We start from the raw sequence: 17,500 nt of genomic DNA, 5'->3' as shown, positions 1-17,500 counted from the left end.
CCGAGGAGACGGGCAGAGGTAGTACATTTACCTTATGGCATTGACCATTTTCCCTTCTTTTCATCGGCATTCTAGGAGATTTTGTTTCTTTTTTGTTTCGTTTTTTTTTTTTAATTAATTTCAAAGAAATGAGTTTTACAAACACCCGGTGCCACGGGATCGCGGTGGTACCGAGTGCATTTGTCGCCGGCGAGTCGGTGCCGAATAAATAGTACCTTTTGTTAAATCCACAACATACACACTCCTGCATAGCGGTGGTCACCTGTAAATGTTTTAACCGCTAGGTCATCAGAGCTCAACACCACGGACACTTTGGGTGATCGATTGTCGTTCAAGTTTATGATAGAACATCAGCAGCAGCAGCAGCAGCACTAGTTTGATTTACGCTTCTAGTGACCAGATAGAGATGATTCGAAATTAATCAACAATAGAGCGAGTTTAGTTAGGTTTGGACTAACCACTCCAGCGAACAATCTTCTTAAAACATTGAATAGCACCGTTGCTTAGTGGTTGGCCCCGTAAGCCCGGAAATAATCGATGGAGAACATCAGAATTTATTCGAACCAGGTGATCAAGATGTACCAATTGGTTAAAAAAATCGCTATGATCCCGATACTTTGCATTGATGTGAACATACCGGCTTAATCGTAACGAAGAAATTAACCAAATGGATTAACTTTAATGGAAACTCGGCAAGAGAGCAGTGAGAGTGCACACACCTTACCCCGTAAGTCAAGCGAATAAAACCAACATTACTACGGTAAAAAGACAAGTTTTGTCGACAAGATCATCTTTGCGTCGGTATCGCCGAGAACACGTTAATGTTAGATCCGCACGCATAAAGTTGAAAAAGAGAGAGAAGAACGGTTGAGAACTGATTAGTTGAACGGAGGAAGAACTTTAATTGTTCCTACGAGCAGCGGACGGACCGTGGGCCTGGGACGCAAAGCACGCGCGATCGTTTTTAGCGTTAGTATAGTCGAGTATATCAACCAACATCATAGAAAGGCTGTCAATAGTAGTTAAACGATTATATATATATATAATATGTATATGTATACACAAATGCCCCAACATCTTCCATGTTTACGGAATAGAACCGACTTTTAAACGCGTTCAGTAGCAGGACCCTCTTCCATGAGCCCTTCTTGGACCCGCAATACTCATGTTTGAATAGTAGAGGGACATTTTAAATACATCTTCCAGGTGGGAACATAACGAAAGGACGCTGCCTAGCGAGACACTAGGGTGCGTTTGGCAGATTTGCAGTGTTCGATGAAAGTATTATCACATTTATGCGACTAATTAATGGACTGTTGAGACTCGATGGATGAAGTTCTAGGCAATGCAAGTTAATCGAGCAATCGATCGATCGGGGGCGAGTACAATGCTGGCTCTCATCGCTGCGATGTTAGCGTACCAAGATGTATCAGTGAGCTAGTGGTTGGTTTAGTATCACTAAAATGACACTATTAATTATATTGAAAGTAATCGTAATAAACCCGAAAAACTAAAGGACTTTATGGTGGTTTCCGAGATTTCGTTTTTTTTGTAATCCGATAATTTCGACCTTTTCTTTCCATGATGACGCCGAAAAGCAAACCCGGTTACGCGTGCACCCGTGTATATTTAATCGATCCTTACAAGACAATGGAGTAAACAATTAACAGCCGAACAATCAGGCCAAATGCCGCGGCAATGGAACGGTAAAGGAATAGCGGGTGTTAACCAGACGTTTCTCCCTTTTCCTTATACGAAATGACGCCTTTTTCTATTAAATCCGGAATTTCAACCGCTAACCATGGTGCAAGCTGCAAGTGAAAGGCCACCATTAATACCACAATTCCTGGTGCAGGATGCGCCGAACTTACCCCTAAAGCCATGGCGTGTGCAATACCAAATTTTGGCACGTTCCTAGCCCAAAGAGGCTTAAAGTGATCCGTTAGGCAGATCTTTCCGCCTCGGTACATCTTGGCTGTCTTGCCATCAAGCTCTGGAAGCGCAATCTCTGGCGCCGTCGTAGGGTAGGTGATGGGGATCTGTGGAGAAGAGATTGAGCCCAGCCGAGCCAGCAATCTTAGTTTCAGCGCGACACATTAGATAAACGATGACTGACCACCGCGTCAACTCACATCAAATTCTACGTCGAACTCGTACTTGTGCAGATTGTGCATGTACCAGCACTTGCCGAACCATTTGGTGCCTTCCTTGTTCGATTCCAGCCGGAACCAGTCCAAATCGCTGGCCTTATTGTTCTGCACATACTGTAATGAAGAATCGTGGCACTTTTAGTTGACCAGCGAGCACCAGCTGTAATCGTGGCCCCTACCTTAATCAGCGTCTGGTATTCCTCCTTCAATCGCTGTACCCACAACTCCTTTTCGCGAGGTCCTGCCTTTGTCTTGAGCAGCGGAATTCCGCTCAGGGTCCGGCGAGTCCCTTCATCGACCATTGTAAGTGGAAATGCAACAACGGTTGAACAAAATTAATAGGAAAGGACGGAATTTCGCGGAATACGGGAAATGCACTTTCTTTCGCGACTTTTTTTGCTTTTTTTGACAGCTGTTGACGTGTTTTGTTTCCCCAACAAGCGACCAATTAAGCGACCGCTACACGAGAGCACGATTGTCGCGTGCGACAAGTAGCTCAGTTTGAGCTAAAGTCGCCAAGTCGCAGCGTTTTGGCAGCGCTGAAACTCCAGATCGCTGTATTACTCAAACTCGATGTTGGTTCCCTGTTGGAAAAAAGTGTTAATAAATGGTTGTTCTTTCTACTGTTGCACGAAATCATAAATAACTGGTAAACTAACAGAAACTTCATAATAATTTATTTGCAAATCGCCTGTTGGAATCGCAATGAGATCGCAGACGTCGCAGCAGTTTCTACACGTAGCGCGATTGTCGCAAAACCAAAATATATGGATTTGAGAGCAATTTGCCATCGCGCCCTCGTCTAGCGGTCGCTTGATTGGTCAAAACGTCAAAAAATCTGGGAACTGCTCATCTGGGTAGCTGTCAAAGTGCGATTTTCCCACGAGATTCTCAGAAGAAAAAAACAAGCAAAAGGAGCAGCACGGAGGAGCACGGAGCCCGAGAGAGGAAAAAGGGAAAAAGATACGCTAACCTAGCAAAACGTCGCAGCGGAAAAAGGTATCACCTGGCCGCCTCGTTTCGGATTCTGTTTCAATTGCGTGCGACGACTTCCGCGGAAAGTTCTCCCCAAGTGCCAGAAGAAGTGCAGCGTCTCGGTGCGAAATCCGTAATTCCGTTCTCCCTCGTGCGCGGCGCAAGAAACTGAAGCCCGTTTCGCGGTTCGCGGTAGAGTGGTGTGTGGCGGGGGGAAGATCCCGTGTTTGGTTTTTCGTTTTTCGTTGGCCCCGCAAAGGTATTTACGGAAACACCATCCACCCACCGAGCATGCTCAGGGGATGGGAGGTTTCGCGACCGCGGATGAACGGCAACAGCATCACCAACATCATCATCGTCGTCGTCGTAATCGCGGTCGCAGCGGTCGGGTCAACAGCAACACCACCGCTCTGTCTCGGTTTCATCACCGTGCCAAGAGGTGTCCCCCGCCTCACCATTTGCAAACGATTCCTTCGACGGAAGGACAACACCGCATCACGCACTGCCCCACCGAGAACCCCCTACGCCCCACCCCATCTTACTTTTTCTCCTTTTTAGCTTCTTGGCCGAGGCCGTGTGCATTCGCCAAATCGCATTCTCTTGCACGCGGCGACGAATCTCGGTCGCACCCCTCGCGTCGAGGTGAGACCCCCAGAGGATGGTGTTTCGTGCGAGGCTCCTGCGTAGGCTGCGACGAGCTACTTCAGCTGCTGCTGCTGCTAGTAGCAACCCCAGTGCCCTCAGTAGCCGGAAAGTAGCCTACTTGACTCCTTCTTTGGGGAGTGGAAACTAAAAAGAAGTCCTCGGTTTTTTTTTTGGGAGGGAGAGAAGACCCAACACGCGCATGTCGCCCATTCTCGCGCCCTCCTTTGGGTGCGTGCGGGTGTGTGCGCCTCCTTGCGACCTCGTGCTCGTTTGTTGTGTTTCCAATATTTGCATCCGGACGACCCACGGCCGGAATAGTGTAGCGTAGTGTGTTGGTCCTTCGAGGTTTTCTTGGCTTTGTTCTTCCCCTCTTGACCGCCCCACGTCTCTCGTTCTCTTCCTCTCTCTCTCTTGCGTGACAAATTTAGGAAAGCAGGCGAGGTTTACAAGCGATTGCAAGACAACAGTCCTCGGTGCGTTTTGAACCCCACGCAAGGCGGCTGCTGCACCATCTGGTGTGTTTGAGCGTGCGCGCAAGCGTGTGTGTGTGCGAGTGAGTGTGTGTCCGGGAGGTCGGTCGGTCGGTCGGTCGGCTCGGCCGGTGAAGGATGCGGCGACGCTTGAGACGGTTCTCCAGTCAACCAACGCGCAGCGATCGCGCAGCACAAGACGGCGCAGATCGGTTAAGCCGCCAGCAGCACTAGTGGAGCAGTGAGTGCATCTCGAGCTGTGTTCTGTGAGTGTGTGCGAGGGCATAAGTAGAAAGTAGAAGCAGACCACCACCCGCGTGGTTTTTTCTCTCTTACGCCAGCCAGAAGTAGTGCAAACGACACACGACCCCCAGCAAAAAAGCGATTCCCAAGCGTGAAAGAGGAAGAAGGAAGTGCCGAAGTGTCCATTTTTTGTGTGCGGTGCGAAGGAAGCCAAGTGCTTGCGAGTGTCGAAAGAAGCGAAAGAAGAAGGAAGAGAGCGAGCAAGAGCAAAAAAAAGTGTATCCTTGACCGAGTAGGCTGTGCAGTGCGGTTTGGTGCAGCAGCTGCATCGTTCGTTCGTTCGTTCGTGAAGATCGTTCAAAGCGGATCGCGCGCGCGCACGCTTGCCCGTGTGTGTATTTGAAGATCCTTCGGTCGAAGGAGCGGAGTGAGGAACAGCGCGTTTTATTTCCTTTGGTTTTTCGTTGTTCCTGATCGCTGGGTTTTCACCGAGAAGAAGCAGCAAACTGGCTTCGTCAGTAACGACATCACCACACCGAACAGAAACCAACAACGCGAGCAGACGACAGCAAAATGATGGGCACAGCAGGCCGAGGAGGAGAAGTAGGTGCCTGCAGTAATGGCTGCAGCAGCAGCAATAGCAGTAACCCTAGCAACCGGTGGACAGCAAGGATATTCGGCCTGTTGCTGTTGTTCCTGCAGCTGGAAGTGGTGCAGGTGCACTCACAGATCACGAGCACCGGTGGTGGTGGTGGTGGAGCCACAGCAGGCGATTCCCATTACATTGTCACCAAGCAACAGCAGAAGCACCAGCAACAGGATGTGGTATCGATGGGAACCGGTGGCAGTACATCGGACACATCATCGGACGCATCCCCTATACCCGATCCTAGTGCCATGATGATGGATGGGGGCGGTGGCGGTGGCGGAATCGGTGGTCTCGGGTTCGACGAGGACCTCGCCTCCCTATACCCCGCCGGCATTCCGATACTGAGCGAAGAGGCGGCCACCAGCCTGCTGCTGTTTCAGCCCCGGATGCTAAACTTTGCCGATCGATCGATCGGCGATCCGCACAACCAGCAGGTGATGCTGTTCAATCGGCACAAAAACCGGAGCATCTACCTAGGCTTGATCTCGGGCAGTGCGGCCGAGTTCTCGAGCTCGTACTTCAAGGAGCAGGTCATCCCGCCCGGTGGCAACACGAGCTTCAACGTGGTCTTCTTGCCCCGGAAGCTGGGACCGGCCGAGGGATCGCTACTCATACACACCTCCTTCGGGATGGTCCGGTATCAGGTGCAGGGTGAAGGCATCGAGTGTCCGTACCGGTTGCGACCGCTGGTTGGGCTACAGGCACCACTGAACGCGACCCTCTCGCCGGAGATCACGCTCTACAACCCACACGATACGCCGCTACAGATCGTGGAGATCTACAGCAGTGGCGGTAACTTTCAGCTCGAGCTACCGAGCGGTGCCCAGGAGGGACCGCAGGCACTGTGGGAGATCCCACCACACAGTACGCGCACGGTCATACGGGTGCGGTTCCATGCACGAGCCCCCGGCCAACACATCGCGTACGTGCGCATCAAGATCTCGGGCGGGGACGCGGAACCGTCGCTCATCGAGAAGATGCTGGTGGTACCGATCGAGGTGGAGATCTTCAAGGAGACGGGACTGTACTCGCGTATTCCATTCCTGGAACTAGGCGTTACGTCGGCCGCCGGATCGGCAGCATTGGCTGCGGCTTCGGCCGTGGCTGCACCAATCGCACTTCGAACCGAACACGACGACGCATTCCCATCGTCAGAGGCTGGCGGGGACCGGGGAGTGACGGTCGGTAGTAGCCGGAATACCACCTGGCTCAGTCTCGATCTGCTCAACTCCGGCAGCCAGCCGGTCAAGGTGAAAAGCTGGGGCGTACAGGCGGACGACATCGAATCGGTGCTCTGCATGCACGTCCTGGTGGCGGAAGAGCGCACACTACACGTCGAGTTCGATTGGTCCAAGCTGTCGAGTGATCGACGGCACATCAGTGGACGCATACTGCTTAACCTCGAGCGCATTGCGACGCCAAGCGACGATGGTCAAGAAGAGGAACAACGGCCAGAGAATACCGTACAGCAAGAGCAGACTGTAAGACAATCCGAATCGCATGCCGCCTGGCATGACGTTGTTGGCAAACTGTCCATCTTTGCCGGTGGAGAGTTGCTTGGGGGGAGAAAGGACAACGGAAAGGAGAATCTTGATCCAGAAGCAATAAGCGGCGCGACGGCAGCATCTGCTATGCCAGCCGTACCAGCTGAAGCGTCGGTTCCGGTGCTGAGCGTTTACGCGATCCCTTTCGCCGGCGAGGTACTCAAGGGCAGCATCCAATACAATGAGGAGGTTCTCCGGTTTCTCCTGCCGGTGCGCGATGGCGATGAGCACCCGGACGGTGCCCGGCGACCGCTCGTGATCCGGAACCAATTCCACGTGCCATTGTCCATCACGAACATCAGCGTACCGGAGAACTGTTCGCGGTATTTTACGATCGAGGACTTCCGGCCGCTCGTACTGCAGCCGAACGATGAGCGGACGATGCTGAGCATCTCGCGGAAGCTGGTCGCCGATGGTGGCCACCGGTGGCCGGCCAGTACGATCTCAACCTACATTCGGCTAACGACCAACATCACCGACTACGAGCTGCCGGTACTGGGGTACCGGGGTAAGCTGCAGCGCATCCTATCCCCGGCAGTGCGGGACGCCTCACTGCTTACCGGTCTGCCGGCGATCACGAAGCATGCGCACGAAGGATCCGAGGAGGAAGAGGAACAGGAACAAGAGGTTGAGCTCGATTTCGGTGTCCTACCGATTGCAACGATCGGTGAGGCACTGGTGGCGTTCGTCAATCCCAACCCTGTCCCCATCCCGATCATTCACTGGAAGGGTGCGATCACGTCGGAGGCGGCCGTCGGTGCACCGACGATCACGGTTATACTGCGCGGTTGCGGTGCGCTCCGGCTGGACGAGCTCGTCTTCTGCCACACGGTACAGCCAGGCGAATGGATCGTGTACCAGATCAGCGTCCAGAGTGGTACGATCGACAGCTACCAGGGCCGGTTTACGGTGAAAACGGACTACGAGGAGATCGTTACGCCGCTTCGCTTTACGACCGCCGTCGGCGAGCTGCATCTCGACCGGGAGCGGCTTCGGTTCACCGATTGCTTTCCGGTACGTATATGTGCTGCTAGCGCACCGAGTTCCGAGGAGGAGGAGGGTTCATCAACCGATTTGGTGATTCATACCGCTCGCATCATTCTTGAAAGAGTTTCTTAGTTTTAAGAGTTCGATGACTCAATGCCCAGCACCTCGTGTAGCCGGACCGTTCTTGCTTTATTCCGTTCCTTTCGTTCCAAGCACCTTGACGCTGGTTGACGGTGATGATGGCGTACTCTTCGGCTAAACTGCTGTTGCCTTCACTGTCGCTTGACATACTTGGGCCAATACTGTGTATGTCCATCCAGTCAGTATTTCCTGATTCTGCTCTGCTCTGCACGTTGCTTAAGCTAAGCTGGCTGGTGGTGCATGTGTCAGATCGTAAATTTCGGGACCCCTCCTTCTCCCAACTGTATGGGTTCTTCCGGACAGCGGCATTACGACTTCTCCTTGCCTCCTGCCGGAGCCTGAATTTCTCGTGTTCTCTCCGTGCGACACCACATCGACAGTGAAAGTAGTTTTCAAAAGAAAAGCAAAAACATTCACAATCTTTCTCTCTCTTCCATGAATTCCGCAGCTGCCTCGCCGCCGCACTCTGTCTGGTGGTGGTGACTCTGGACGAATCCATCCAGATGCAAGACGATGATCTGATCCGCTGATCGTGCGGGGGCAAAGAAGTAGAAGAAGACACGACAGGCAAATGTGCTGCTTTGCCGGTGCCGTGGTGATGCCGTTGTTGGCGAGTTGGATTCAATCCGTACGAACCTCATATGGACACCACAGGGACGCCTAGGGGATGACGGCATGTTCAGGCACTATTCAGGGTTGCTCCGGCCATACGTTTGACGATCGTTTAAGCGTGAAATCGAAGCAGTTGAGGCGTTGCTGGCGACAAATCGAAGGGCATACAATGGGGACCCATACCACTCCTAGTGGACGGACGCATACTCCTGCGTCTCGTCGTGATGTGGTTTATGTCTGTACTATGGAACGCGCACATCTCACCAAGTTCTGAGTCTAACCGCTGGAGCACTGGTTAACTGGGGTGTGAGGAGACAGAGGGAGGTTGTTTATCCTGTTCCGCATATCAAATGGAAACAAAAAATTGTTTGAAACCAAGATAAGGCCAGCGGACGACGGACTGGGAACACAATACCCTCGTCTGTGTTGAACTGCGTTCGGTTTCGTGAGGTTCGTGGTTGAAACAACCCAACGCGAAAGGGCCTCTGATTCCCACCAATCCCCACGCCGCTCGGCGGCAACTAAACAGTTCGCGCACAACAAATGTTTGGGAAAAGAAATGGCTGTGTTTGCGGTGTGTCAACCGGGTAAACGTCTTGTTGCCCGATAACATGCCGCCAGTTTATACTCACAAGCCTACCAGTGCATCGAGCGACGTAGAAGGTAAAAAAAAGGCTAGTAGAGGCTAGTGGTGGGGGAATGTTTGCTTTTCTAGAAGCGCACCGGATCGGTGGGATTAATGTGTCTATCACGCTCATTAGTTACGACGCGCTGATAGAAGGTTCGAGGTCTCAAGAACGATCAACAACAAGCACGAAGCAGCAGCTAACATTAGTTTCTGCCAGTTTGCCTGCACTAATCGGTCACACTAGTCCCCTCTCCACCTGGAAAGATTAGCAAGGAACATTATTCCTCTGCCTTTTTGCTTCCTCAAAACAACGAATCCCTGCTTGACCGATGTGTTCGGACAGGGGGACGCATACCAAAGCAGTGCGCAGCAGTGCATGAGTAACGCGTCTGATTTTGTGCTATTACGTCTTTCAGTATTTCAGTTTCTGCAGGCCGGCACGACAACGACCGGCAATCATTTGTGTGTAACGCCTGTTGATAACGACATCACCACCACCAGCACCACTGGCGTTATTAGACTCTGGCAAGGTCACGCCTGCCCTACCCCTCCGAACAACTGATGCAGATGCCTTATGAATTTTGTGATGATGCTCGGCTCGATGACGAAGACCACGACCACGGCCCGTTCACGGGAAGCCGGTATTGCTTAATGAAATGCAAAGTTCATGATGTTCTAATCAATACACGCGCCTTAATGCCGGCGGTCCTTGTAGTTGGCTGCTTATAGAGAGCCCCGGAGTGTGAAGCTTCAAAGCTCGACTTCATTTCATTTCATTTTTTTTTGTTGTCTTGTAGTGTTCGGTTCCGTTCGGCACGGTCCGGGATTCCGTTAATAAAAAATGGAACCAGTCAACAACAAGCCGCCGCTGCCAGGAGAGAGGGAGAGAGGGATTGATTGTGTGGCACGCTATAAATGATCGCGTGCGTCGAGAGCGCGCGCGGTCGTGGCTATGCAAATCGAAGCCCAAAGAGAGCTCTGGCCTATTTATCCTTGAGCCAACACACGCTGGCTTCGGCACCACCACCATCACTCGGCAGCATTCCGTTGAGGAAGTAGTGAAGTCGAGTGAGTTTGCTTGCCACGAACGATGAGAAAGTGGAAGCAACGACGGATGACGATCGATCTATAGTTATGTTAATTTATCAACTAATAGCGTTTCATGTTGATATCGAGGAGGGGTGGAATGAGATGAATAGGGAAGGCAAGCACAGGTTTTTTTTTTTGCGGAGGAAATTTTGGCGACGCTTTCGCTGACGATACCGTGACAATTCTTCACGCCCGGGGGGACCTGAAGCCATAGTTTGTCAGATGCGCCTCCCTCGGAGAAGCAAGAAGTAGAAGCCCCAATTCCAAAATCCAAGTTCGCATGCAAAGGCGCCAGAAAGTGAGTCTGATCGACCGAATAAGGACAACGTGCGTTCGTGTGTGTCACTCGAAATGGAAAAACCAGTACCAGTCGGTGAAGGTGGCATATGGTGCTGCTGGCGATGAGGATCGCCAGACAACCTTCCAGCCTCGATACCTTTTTTTTTGACCATTTTTGGCACCGAACCAAATGACAACTTTACAGCAGCGGCAGCAGCAGCAGCAGCATCCGTGGTTGAGACGCAAAAAGCCAGCCGCTCGCTCTCTCGAGCGAGTACCTATCGAAAACGTCGAGATTAGCGATCGGTGGATGGCGCTTGGTGAGTAGTGGGAGGCGGGGACGATTGGGGCAACCATCACCAATCTATCAGTTCAATCGCTACCACCAACACCACTAGCACCACCACCACCACCAGGGGAGGAGTGGTCTAATCGTGTCTACTTATCGCATCTGGATGAGCGTCTTAACGTAAATAAACAATGTTTTTGCGTGTTCGCGTCGGAACGGGCTGTCGTTTGCTCCGTTTAAAAACAGCTTCGCTTTTGCGTTTAACTTTTTTGGAAGACCTTCTCGCTTACGCTGCTTTAGTCCTTGAGGGAAGCCGATGGCGTTTGCTGCCAGGTAAATGAACCCCACCGAGGGTAATTGACAATCGACAGTGAGGGCGGAAGGATGACATCCACATCCAGTGCATTGCATCCATTTCTGCCTTTTGCCTGCTGGGTCGGATGTTTAATATGCACCGCCGTCGACGGCTTTATCGGACAAACATGCATGTAACGATCCGAGATACTGATCCGCGTAGGGGTTCTACGGTATGGTTGCTCGGCTGGTGGTCGGTCGATCGGTCGGTCGGTCGGACGACGACGGTCGTGCTGACAGTTGAATGTCATCATCGACAAACCCCAATCGAGCGCCGGTGCTTGTGACAGATGTAGTTCATGTAGCTTTACGGGCAGGTAGACACGAGGAGCGGGACGTCGTGGAGGGAGAGCGGCGGTTGGTTCGGTTCATGGGCATAGCCACAAACCTAGTGCGGTGTGGTTGTGTGTTACTATTACCCATCGATAGATAGCCACATCGTGCCTGGCCTAGAGCTGCTTGCCGTCGCCGTTGCTGGTGGTGCTGGTGGTGATGGTCGCGTGGGGGTATCGCGGTATCGCCTCAGCCTCGGGGAAGGCCACCTTATCGTACGTGGTGTGCTACCGCGTATCGTCCACGCGGAGAGTGCGGCGGTGGTCGGGTGCGGTTGGGTGTGCGTTATCATTTGGCACTTATTACCATTATTGCCCGGCTCCAGGATCGCTTCTTTTTTCTTCTTTTCTGTCTTGCGGTTGCCTTGGTTGGTTGATGGCCGGCCATGCGGTTGGGTTCTTTCATTAAATTTGCTAAACGACACGTCGATACGTCAATCCATCCTCTCATCCCACCGATGGAGAGCTTTGTGCGAGGAGAGACGCGAGTTACACTTTTGGGGTCGCATCGCAAGCGGGGGCTGATCTGTCGTGGAAAGAATGATTAATTATAACCAACGGAAAGACAGCGAAAGCTAGCAAGATCCATATCGAGCAAAACTTGTTTGATTATTGCTCGAGTCACGTTTGAGTGACCATTTCTTTGGGCCACGATCATTTGCTTTAATTTCGTATGATTTTTTTTGCTCATATGTTGAAAACTTAAATTGAATTAATCGTTAATTAGCAATCATAATTTTTTTGTTTAACGATTTTCGATTACGGATGGACATTTGAGAGGATGAAATTGTCTAATGTTGCTTCGTAGCTTAATAGCTTCAATCTAACGCTTCAATCTAACGCTAATTGATTATGAATGCGCATAATATCATCAACGATCGTTGTGGTTTGAAAAGGCGAGTAGCGCCAAGCAGATTTAACATCGTTTTTTTGATTTTTTGGGATGATTAATGTAATGTTTCTAGAATTTATGTCTAGAACATATGACGTGTCCAACACTGGATGTTCCATTAACACTGGACGCAACGTGCTTTTGGCTCCCCGATTTCAAGATTCGTTCCGTAGAAAATCATTTATATGCCGACAGTGAGAGGGTTTTAGTAAGTCTTTTGTACCGTGATCATTTGTAATAATTTGTTGTGGCTAATGCACATATATTTTTTGTGTATTGATAGATTGAAGCTATTAAGCTACGAAGCAACATTAGACAATTTCATCCTCTCAAATGTCCATCCGTAATCGAAAATCGTTAAACAAAAAAATAATCATATTTCAGTTAATTGGCTCACACTTACAATTCCCAATCTTCAAGTTCATCGGAACGGGGTATTACCATCATCATAGTAACCCTATTTGCGATTGATATCTATGGATATGCTCTCGAATGTGCAACTTTTAAATCAATTATGCTTCCTTTCAATATATCGTTTCATCATCGAATGGAATTCTTTTTTGTACTTAAATGTAATAATTTCAATGAGGTGAGATATGTGGAGTGGAATAGTATATAAAGTCGTGGTTAATGATCTTATCAACATTTTCGCTTCTGTGTAATACTGTACGGTTCTATTATGATGCGTACTGCAGGATGGCATGAGGCTGCTCTTACACCTTAGAATATGTGAGACTGATTTGCATTGGCTAGCATTCAGCCAACAGCAGCTTAGAAGCGGTATATCGGGAGATCTCTGCATCTCGCCCTCTCGCGCTCTGTGAATGTCTTCGTTTCGTACGCAAAACCATAACCGTAAGAAGCTTACTCGTGCGTCACTATCTAGGATAGAGAGTTTGTCACAGATTCACCTCTAAGCAGGGAGAGAGAGATAGAGAGACAGAGAGAGTCCCGACAATCGTCAGTAGACGACAGTGAAAAGCGTGAGTTTGTGACGGCGGGGGGGTAAAGGCACGTTTTGTTTGCCAAGCCGATTATCAGCTCGCGCGAGAATCACTCTAAATGCTGCCGCATCGGAGTTTGAGGTTGGTGGTGATACTCCAGCCTCCACTCATTGCTGATAGTAAATGATGATGCGGTCAGAGGAAAGGGTGTGTGTGGGAGAGCTGCGGTACAGCAAATCATATCCCACACCATCCGTTCCCTGTCTGACCACTTTCAACAACATCAGCAGTTACTGATCAGCTGATAATGGGCTGTGGTCATTCGAAACCTCTCGATTATCCCCGGGCCACTATCGATCGATTGTGGTTTTTTGTTTTTTTCTTTTTTGCAGACGAGATTACCACCAACTTCGCTAATGATCAGGGCATGCATTTAGTTTCAGGCGCCGATTTATTATCACGGTTAGTGATGCTGGTGTTGATGGGCTCGCTCCGGGGTCACCCGGTCGTACCGGAAGAGGAAACACTCCACCTTCACTGAATCGAAAACAATCCAGAATCTAGAGCACCCAGTTTGATGAGAAACAATAAACAACACAGTTGAAGGTAGAAGTGTCGAAGCTTCTTTAATCATTAGGGGGAAGGGTGGCGATCTGCTCCCCCTTCCCACGTGCCAGCATGTGCATGATGGTTGGTTCCTGTGCTCCGCAATCCATTGCATAGGGGACGGCACGACGTGTTGCTCATGCTAATGCTTATTTAGTGGCGCCGAGAGCGAGGAAGCGTGGTAAGAGGAGGTACACTACTAATCGATAACAGCGTGTCTACCTCGACGGCCATCCCATCAGCCGCTCTCTTGATTTGCTAAGCATCATATGTCACGACCGAGTGCCTAGCAGCAGCTGCGTTGCAAGGAGAAGAAGGAGAAGAAGACCACAGGAATTATATTGTTTGCGAAGTGAAAACATCTGGTGGCGCCGTACACAGTTGTTGGTGGCCTTTGGCGGCCACCGTCGATCTACTGGGAGACGTGTTTGCTGATCGAGCGGCGGTGGTCTGAATGGAATCAACAGATCATGTTTTAGTTCCGGTTTTTGGGGTTCGAACGGAATGGCGAATGTCTTTCTTCTTTTTAAATTTTAAATCTCCGAAACGAGAGGCACTGGTCGGACAGGGATTTTGCAACCGTGACAAATGATGGGCATCAATGGGCAAAACCTGTTTATACAATAATCAGATTATTACAAAAAATGGTTTTACTGGCTCAATGTCCCATTTTTAAGTAAAATACTACTATTATATTTTTGTAGTATAATGCTTTTAAATTAAGCGTTAGTGCGTCAATCTAAAGCCCCATCCATTTAGAATCTGGACACACGTTTGTAATCACTGCAGAGCTTCTAGTGGTCGCTTTGCAATTCTGTTGACAGCGTATTAATGGTAGTAGTTTGTTTATTTAGTGGTAAAATTTTTGTCAAAATTGATCTACGCCTTCAAAAGTTATCGCCGATGGAACTCGAAAGTCGAAAAAAAAAGCTGCACACTCATGACTAAAACTCGATTTGGCTGGAGAAAAACCGCGAAACTCTTGAAATTTCCAAACTCAACTAAAAATAACGTATGCGAATGTTATTGGGGAGCTTTTACCTTGATGAACAGCCGAAAATTGTAACAAATGCCCGATTCTGCAGACAAAAGTTAGTCAACAATCTTGCGATCTCTCAGCGTGATTCCACCAAGAGAAACTCACGACAGTCGACATAACAGTTCGGCAAATATGTTTAAGAGAAGTTTTAAGGTCGTATCATGCCAGAAAATAGCCAAATAGGACCCTAGAGCACAGCTTAATTGCCCAAATCCGTGGAAGGAATCTGTATGAACAAGTGTTGACCGATTTGAAACCATGCATTTCGATGGACGGTGCAACAAACGTAAAAATGCATTTAAAAAAATACCGGGCAAAAAAAATACTTTGCCAATCATAAAGGGAATGGTTTAGGAAGGGTTTGGTTTATTTACGGAGATAAATTTGACCAAAAGATGATGATTTGGCGTGGGATTTGACATTGTGGCGACAAATCAAATGTGTTCACCATTCGGGCAACGTTCATTCGAAATTTGTGCGACAAAAGAGTGGCTACAGAAAAGGATTTTGTCCTGCATTTCTTCACCAATGATTCTGTGTAAGTTTGGCATGATTTAGATAGCTGTTCTTGTTGAAGGTGTGGCGTTAATGTTTGGTATTCAAATAGATCAATTTCACAGGGAAAACTATCAATCCACAAAAATGACTGGATTTTCGTTACATCGATTTCTATTGGACAATTATCACAAAGAAACTTAAAAAGTATATCAGAAATGTATAAAAACCAAGTGAAATGAAGGTGATGTGCAACAAGAGGGCAAATGATGTGACCAACAGTACTGTGCAAATATTTTTGGGTGATGTCAAAGTAAAAGTTAAAAAAGTCATATAAAAAATGAATGAATAATTTTTACCAACATATATTATTGAAGATAATAAGCCTACCTACAAAATGACACCTTTCTTTTCTTTTTACGTCAATTTTTGGCTGAGATATGAACTGTTTTGTGTGTCCAAATTCTAACTGAATGGGGCTTTATGTGCCAGGCATTGCTCATTCTAAATGTTAGATTTTTGATTGCACGATTATCAATTTTGTTGCAAGGGGATAAGGGAAAAACAGATTAAAACTAAAGCGACTATTCTGAGTTGGAAGTTCAATTTGCTTAAGATATTCAGTATAAACTTTCCCATGATCATTTTAAATTACATATTGTATCCAGTTCCGGGGTTGAAATAACATCACCATTTCTAGACTTCTTAAGCTTATGATGATATATGGAAAGCGTAGGCTTTTGTATCCAGCAAGGCAGAAGTCATTGGCCACCGAGATTATGGCAGAAACGAAACGGAGCCTTTTTGACAGTCTGGCGACTCTTTGGTATATGCAAAAATGGTGCGAAGCGCTTTCACTTTTTGTTCAACTGGTTTCCGGTTCCTTCTGCTTCGTGGACACCTTCTTACACTCTTTCTTCTATTCTTTCTTTCTCTCTTCCGCCACATGCCACACAACAAACACTCATACGCACACACAGGGTAAAGTATGTTCCTTGCCGCTGGTGGCTGCCTCCACGTTCCCGTCGAAGATCCACATCGAAGGCATCCGTACGGAGGTGGCAGGCTTGAGCTGGGAGTTCCTGTCACCGGACAAGCAGCGACCGCTGCCACCGAGCCAACCAGTAGTCCTCTACCCGGAATCAATGGCCACGATCGGTCGGTTGCTGCTCGATCCGAAGCATCATTGCGGAACGGAGTGCTACAGTAGCTTCGATCTGCTCTCGAAACCGTTCGGTGTGAAGTGGATGGCGACGCTGGATAGCTACGCGGAGTACCGGCAGCTCGATAGCGATAAGCTGCTCCAGCAGCTGCAACGATACGCGGAGATGCGCCAGCAGCTAACGAGCGTCCACTTTCAGATGTTGGCCGAATCGAACCGACGGTTTGATTTTAACGCCAGCATCGAACTGTCCTGGCCGAAGCTGCTGGACGAGAACGTTTTCTTTCCAACGCTGCAGGTCGAGCAGGAAGCGGTCAAGCTAATTACGATCAACAACCCGTCCGATCAGATCCTGTTCGTGCATTTGGTGCTGCATGATGTGACAGTTCATGGGGCAGCACCGGAGCTGGAGGGTGCCGTGCCGCTACCATCCGAGGTGCTGACCGCTTGCAGTAACTGTACCTTAAGCCCCGAGAACGTATTTTCCTTCTTCCTGTTCGACAGTGACGACATCTATGTAAACTACGTGAAACCTCAATCGTTTCTGCGGATCGCGGTCAAGTTTACGGCCCGCCAACCGGGTACCTACTCGACCGTGCTATATATGCGCAACAACCTGACGCTGATCGATGCCGCCTGGATACAGGCGCGGGCCGTGGTGCCGCAGTTCAAGTTCGGCAATCGGCGACCCGGCTCCCCGACCGCACTACAGTTCGAGCTGACCGAGAAACATTTGCGGCATTGCGGCGATGCGTACTATGAGCTGTTGCGGGCCGATCGAGCAGCAACGGTTGATGGGGCAGGAGCAAGGGACGGTAGCAGTAGCAGCAGCGAGACTGGCAGTGCTAGTTGCGGCGGAACAGCAGACGGCAGCAGCAAACCAACCACCACGGACCACCGTCCGGCTCGGGAGGCTAGTAGTGAGCTTGAGCCGGGCGTGGAAACTCGAAGAACGTTTACGGCGCGCAACTACGG

At 49.5% G+C, this 17,500-nt stretch overlaps 3 protein-coding genes across 6 annotated transcripts in view; 2 read left to right on the top strand and 1 right to left on the bottom strand.

Moving 5' to 3' along the window:
- The window catches only part of LOC125959804 (protein spire), a 134,301-nt gene extending 132,742 nt beyond the window's left edge, over window positions 1–1,559 (top strand). For all 3 annotated transcript variants that reach the window (XM_049692751.1, XM_049692752.1, XM_049692750.1), the window contains one exon: window positions 1–1,559. This exon is cut by the window's left edge and continues 692 nt beyond it. The gene's annotated coding sequence lies outside the window, so the exon portion shown is untranslated.
- Window positions 1,560–1,594: 35 nt separating this feature from the next.
- Window positions 1,595–2,548, bottom strand: LOC125959824 (ubiquitin-fold modifier-conjugating enzyme 1). Its single transcript, XM_049692779.1, has 4 exons — window positions 2,330–2,548; window positions 2,133–2,264; window positions 1,872–2,039; window positions 1,595–1,811 (listed from the first exon to the last, which is right to left on the bottom strand). Exons 1-4 carry the CDS (start codon window positions 2,450–2,452, stop codon window positions 1,725–1,727), a joined length of 510 nt encoding a protein of 169 aa, XP_049548736.1. The 5' UTR covers window positions 2,453–2,548; the 3' UTR covers window positions 1,595–1,724.
- Window positions 2,549–3,046: 498 nt separating this feature from the next.
- LOC125949898 (transmembrane protein 131-like) overlaps window positions 3,047–17,500 on the top strand; it is a 22,440-nt gene continuing 7,986 nt past the window's right edge. Inside the window, exons 1-3 of one of the 2 annotated variants that reach the window (XM_049677360.1) lie at window positions 3,047–3,149; window positions 4,199–7,690; window positions 16,344–17,500. The exon at window positions 16,344–17,500 is cut by the window's right edge and continues 2,005 nt beyond it. In XM_049677360.1, the coding sequence (XP_049533317.1) occupies window positions 5,057–7,690; window positions 16,344–17,500 (3,791 nt within the window). In that variant the 5' untranslated portion in view covers window positions 3,047–3,149; window positions 4,199–5,056. The other variant, XM_049677361.1, reaches the window with a different exon arrangement.

Source organism: Anopheles darlingi, chromosome 2 (genome assembly GCF_943734745.1).
Source record: "Anopheles darlingi chromosome 2, idAnoDarlMG_H_01, whole genome shotgun sequence".
Lineage (NCBI taxonomy): Eukaryota > Metazoa > Arthropoda > Insecta > Diptera > Culicidae > Anopheles > Anopheles darlingi.
This window is presented reverse-complemented; position numbering and strand designations above follow the sequence as displayed.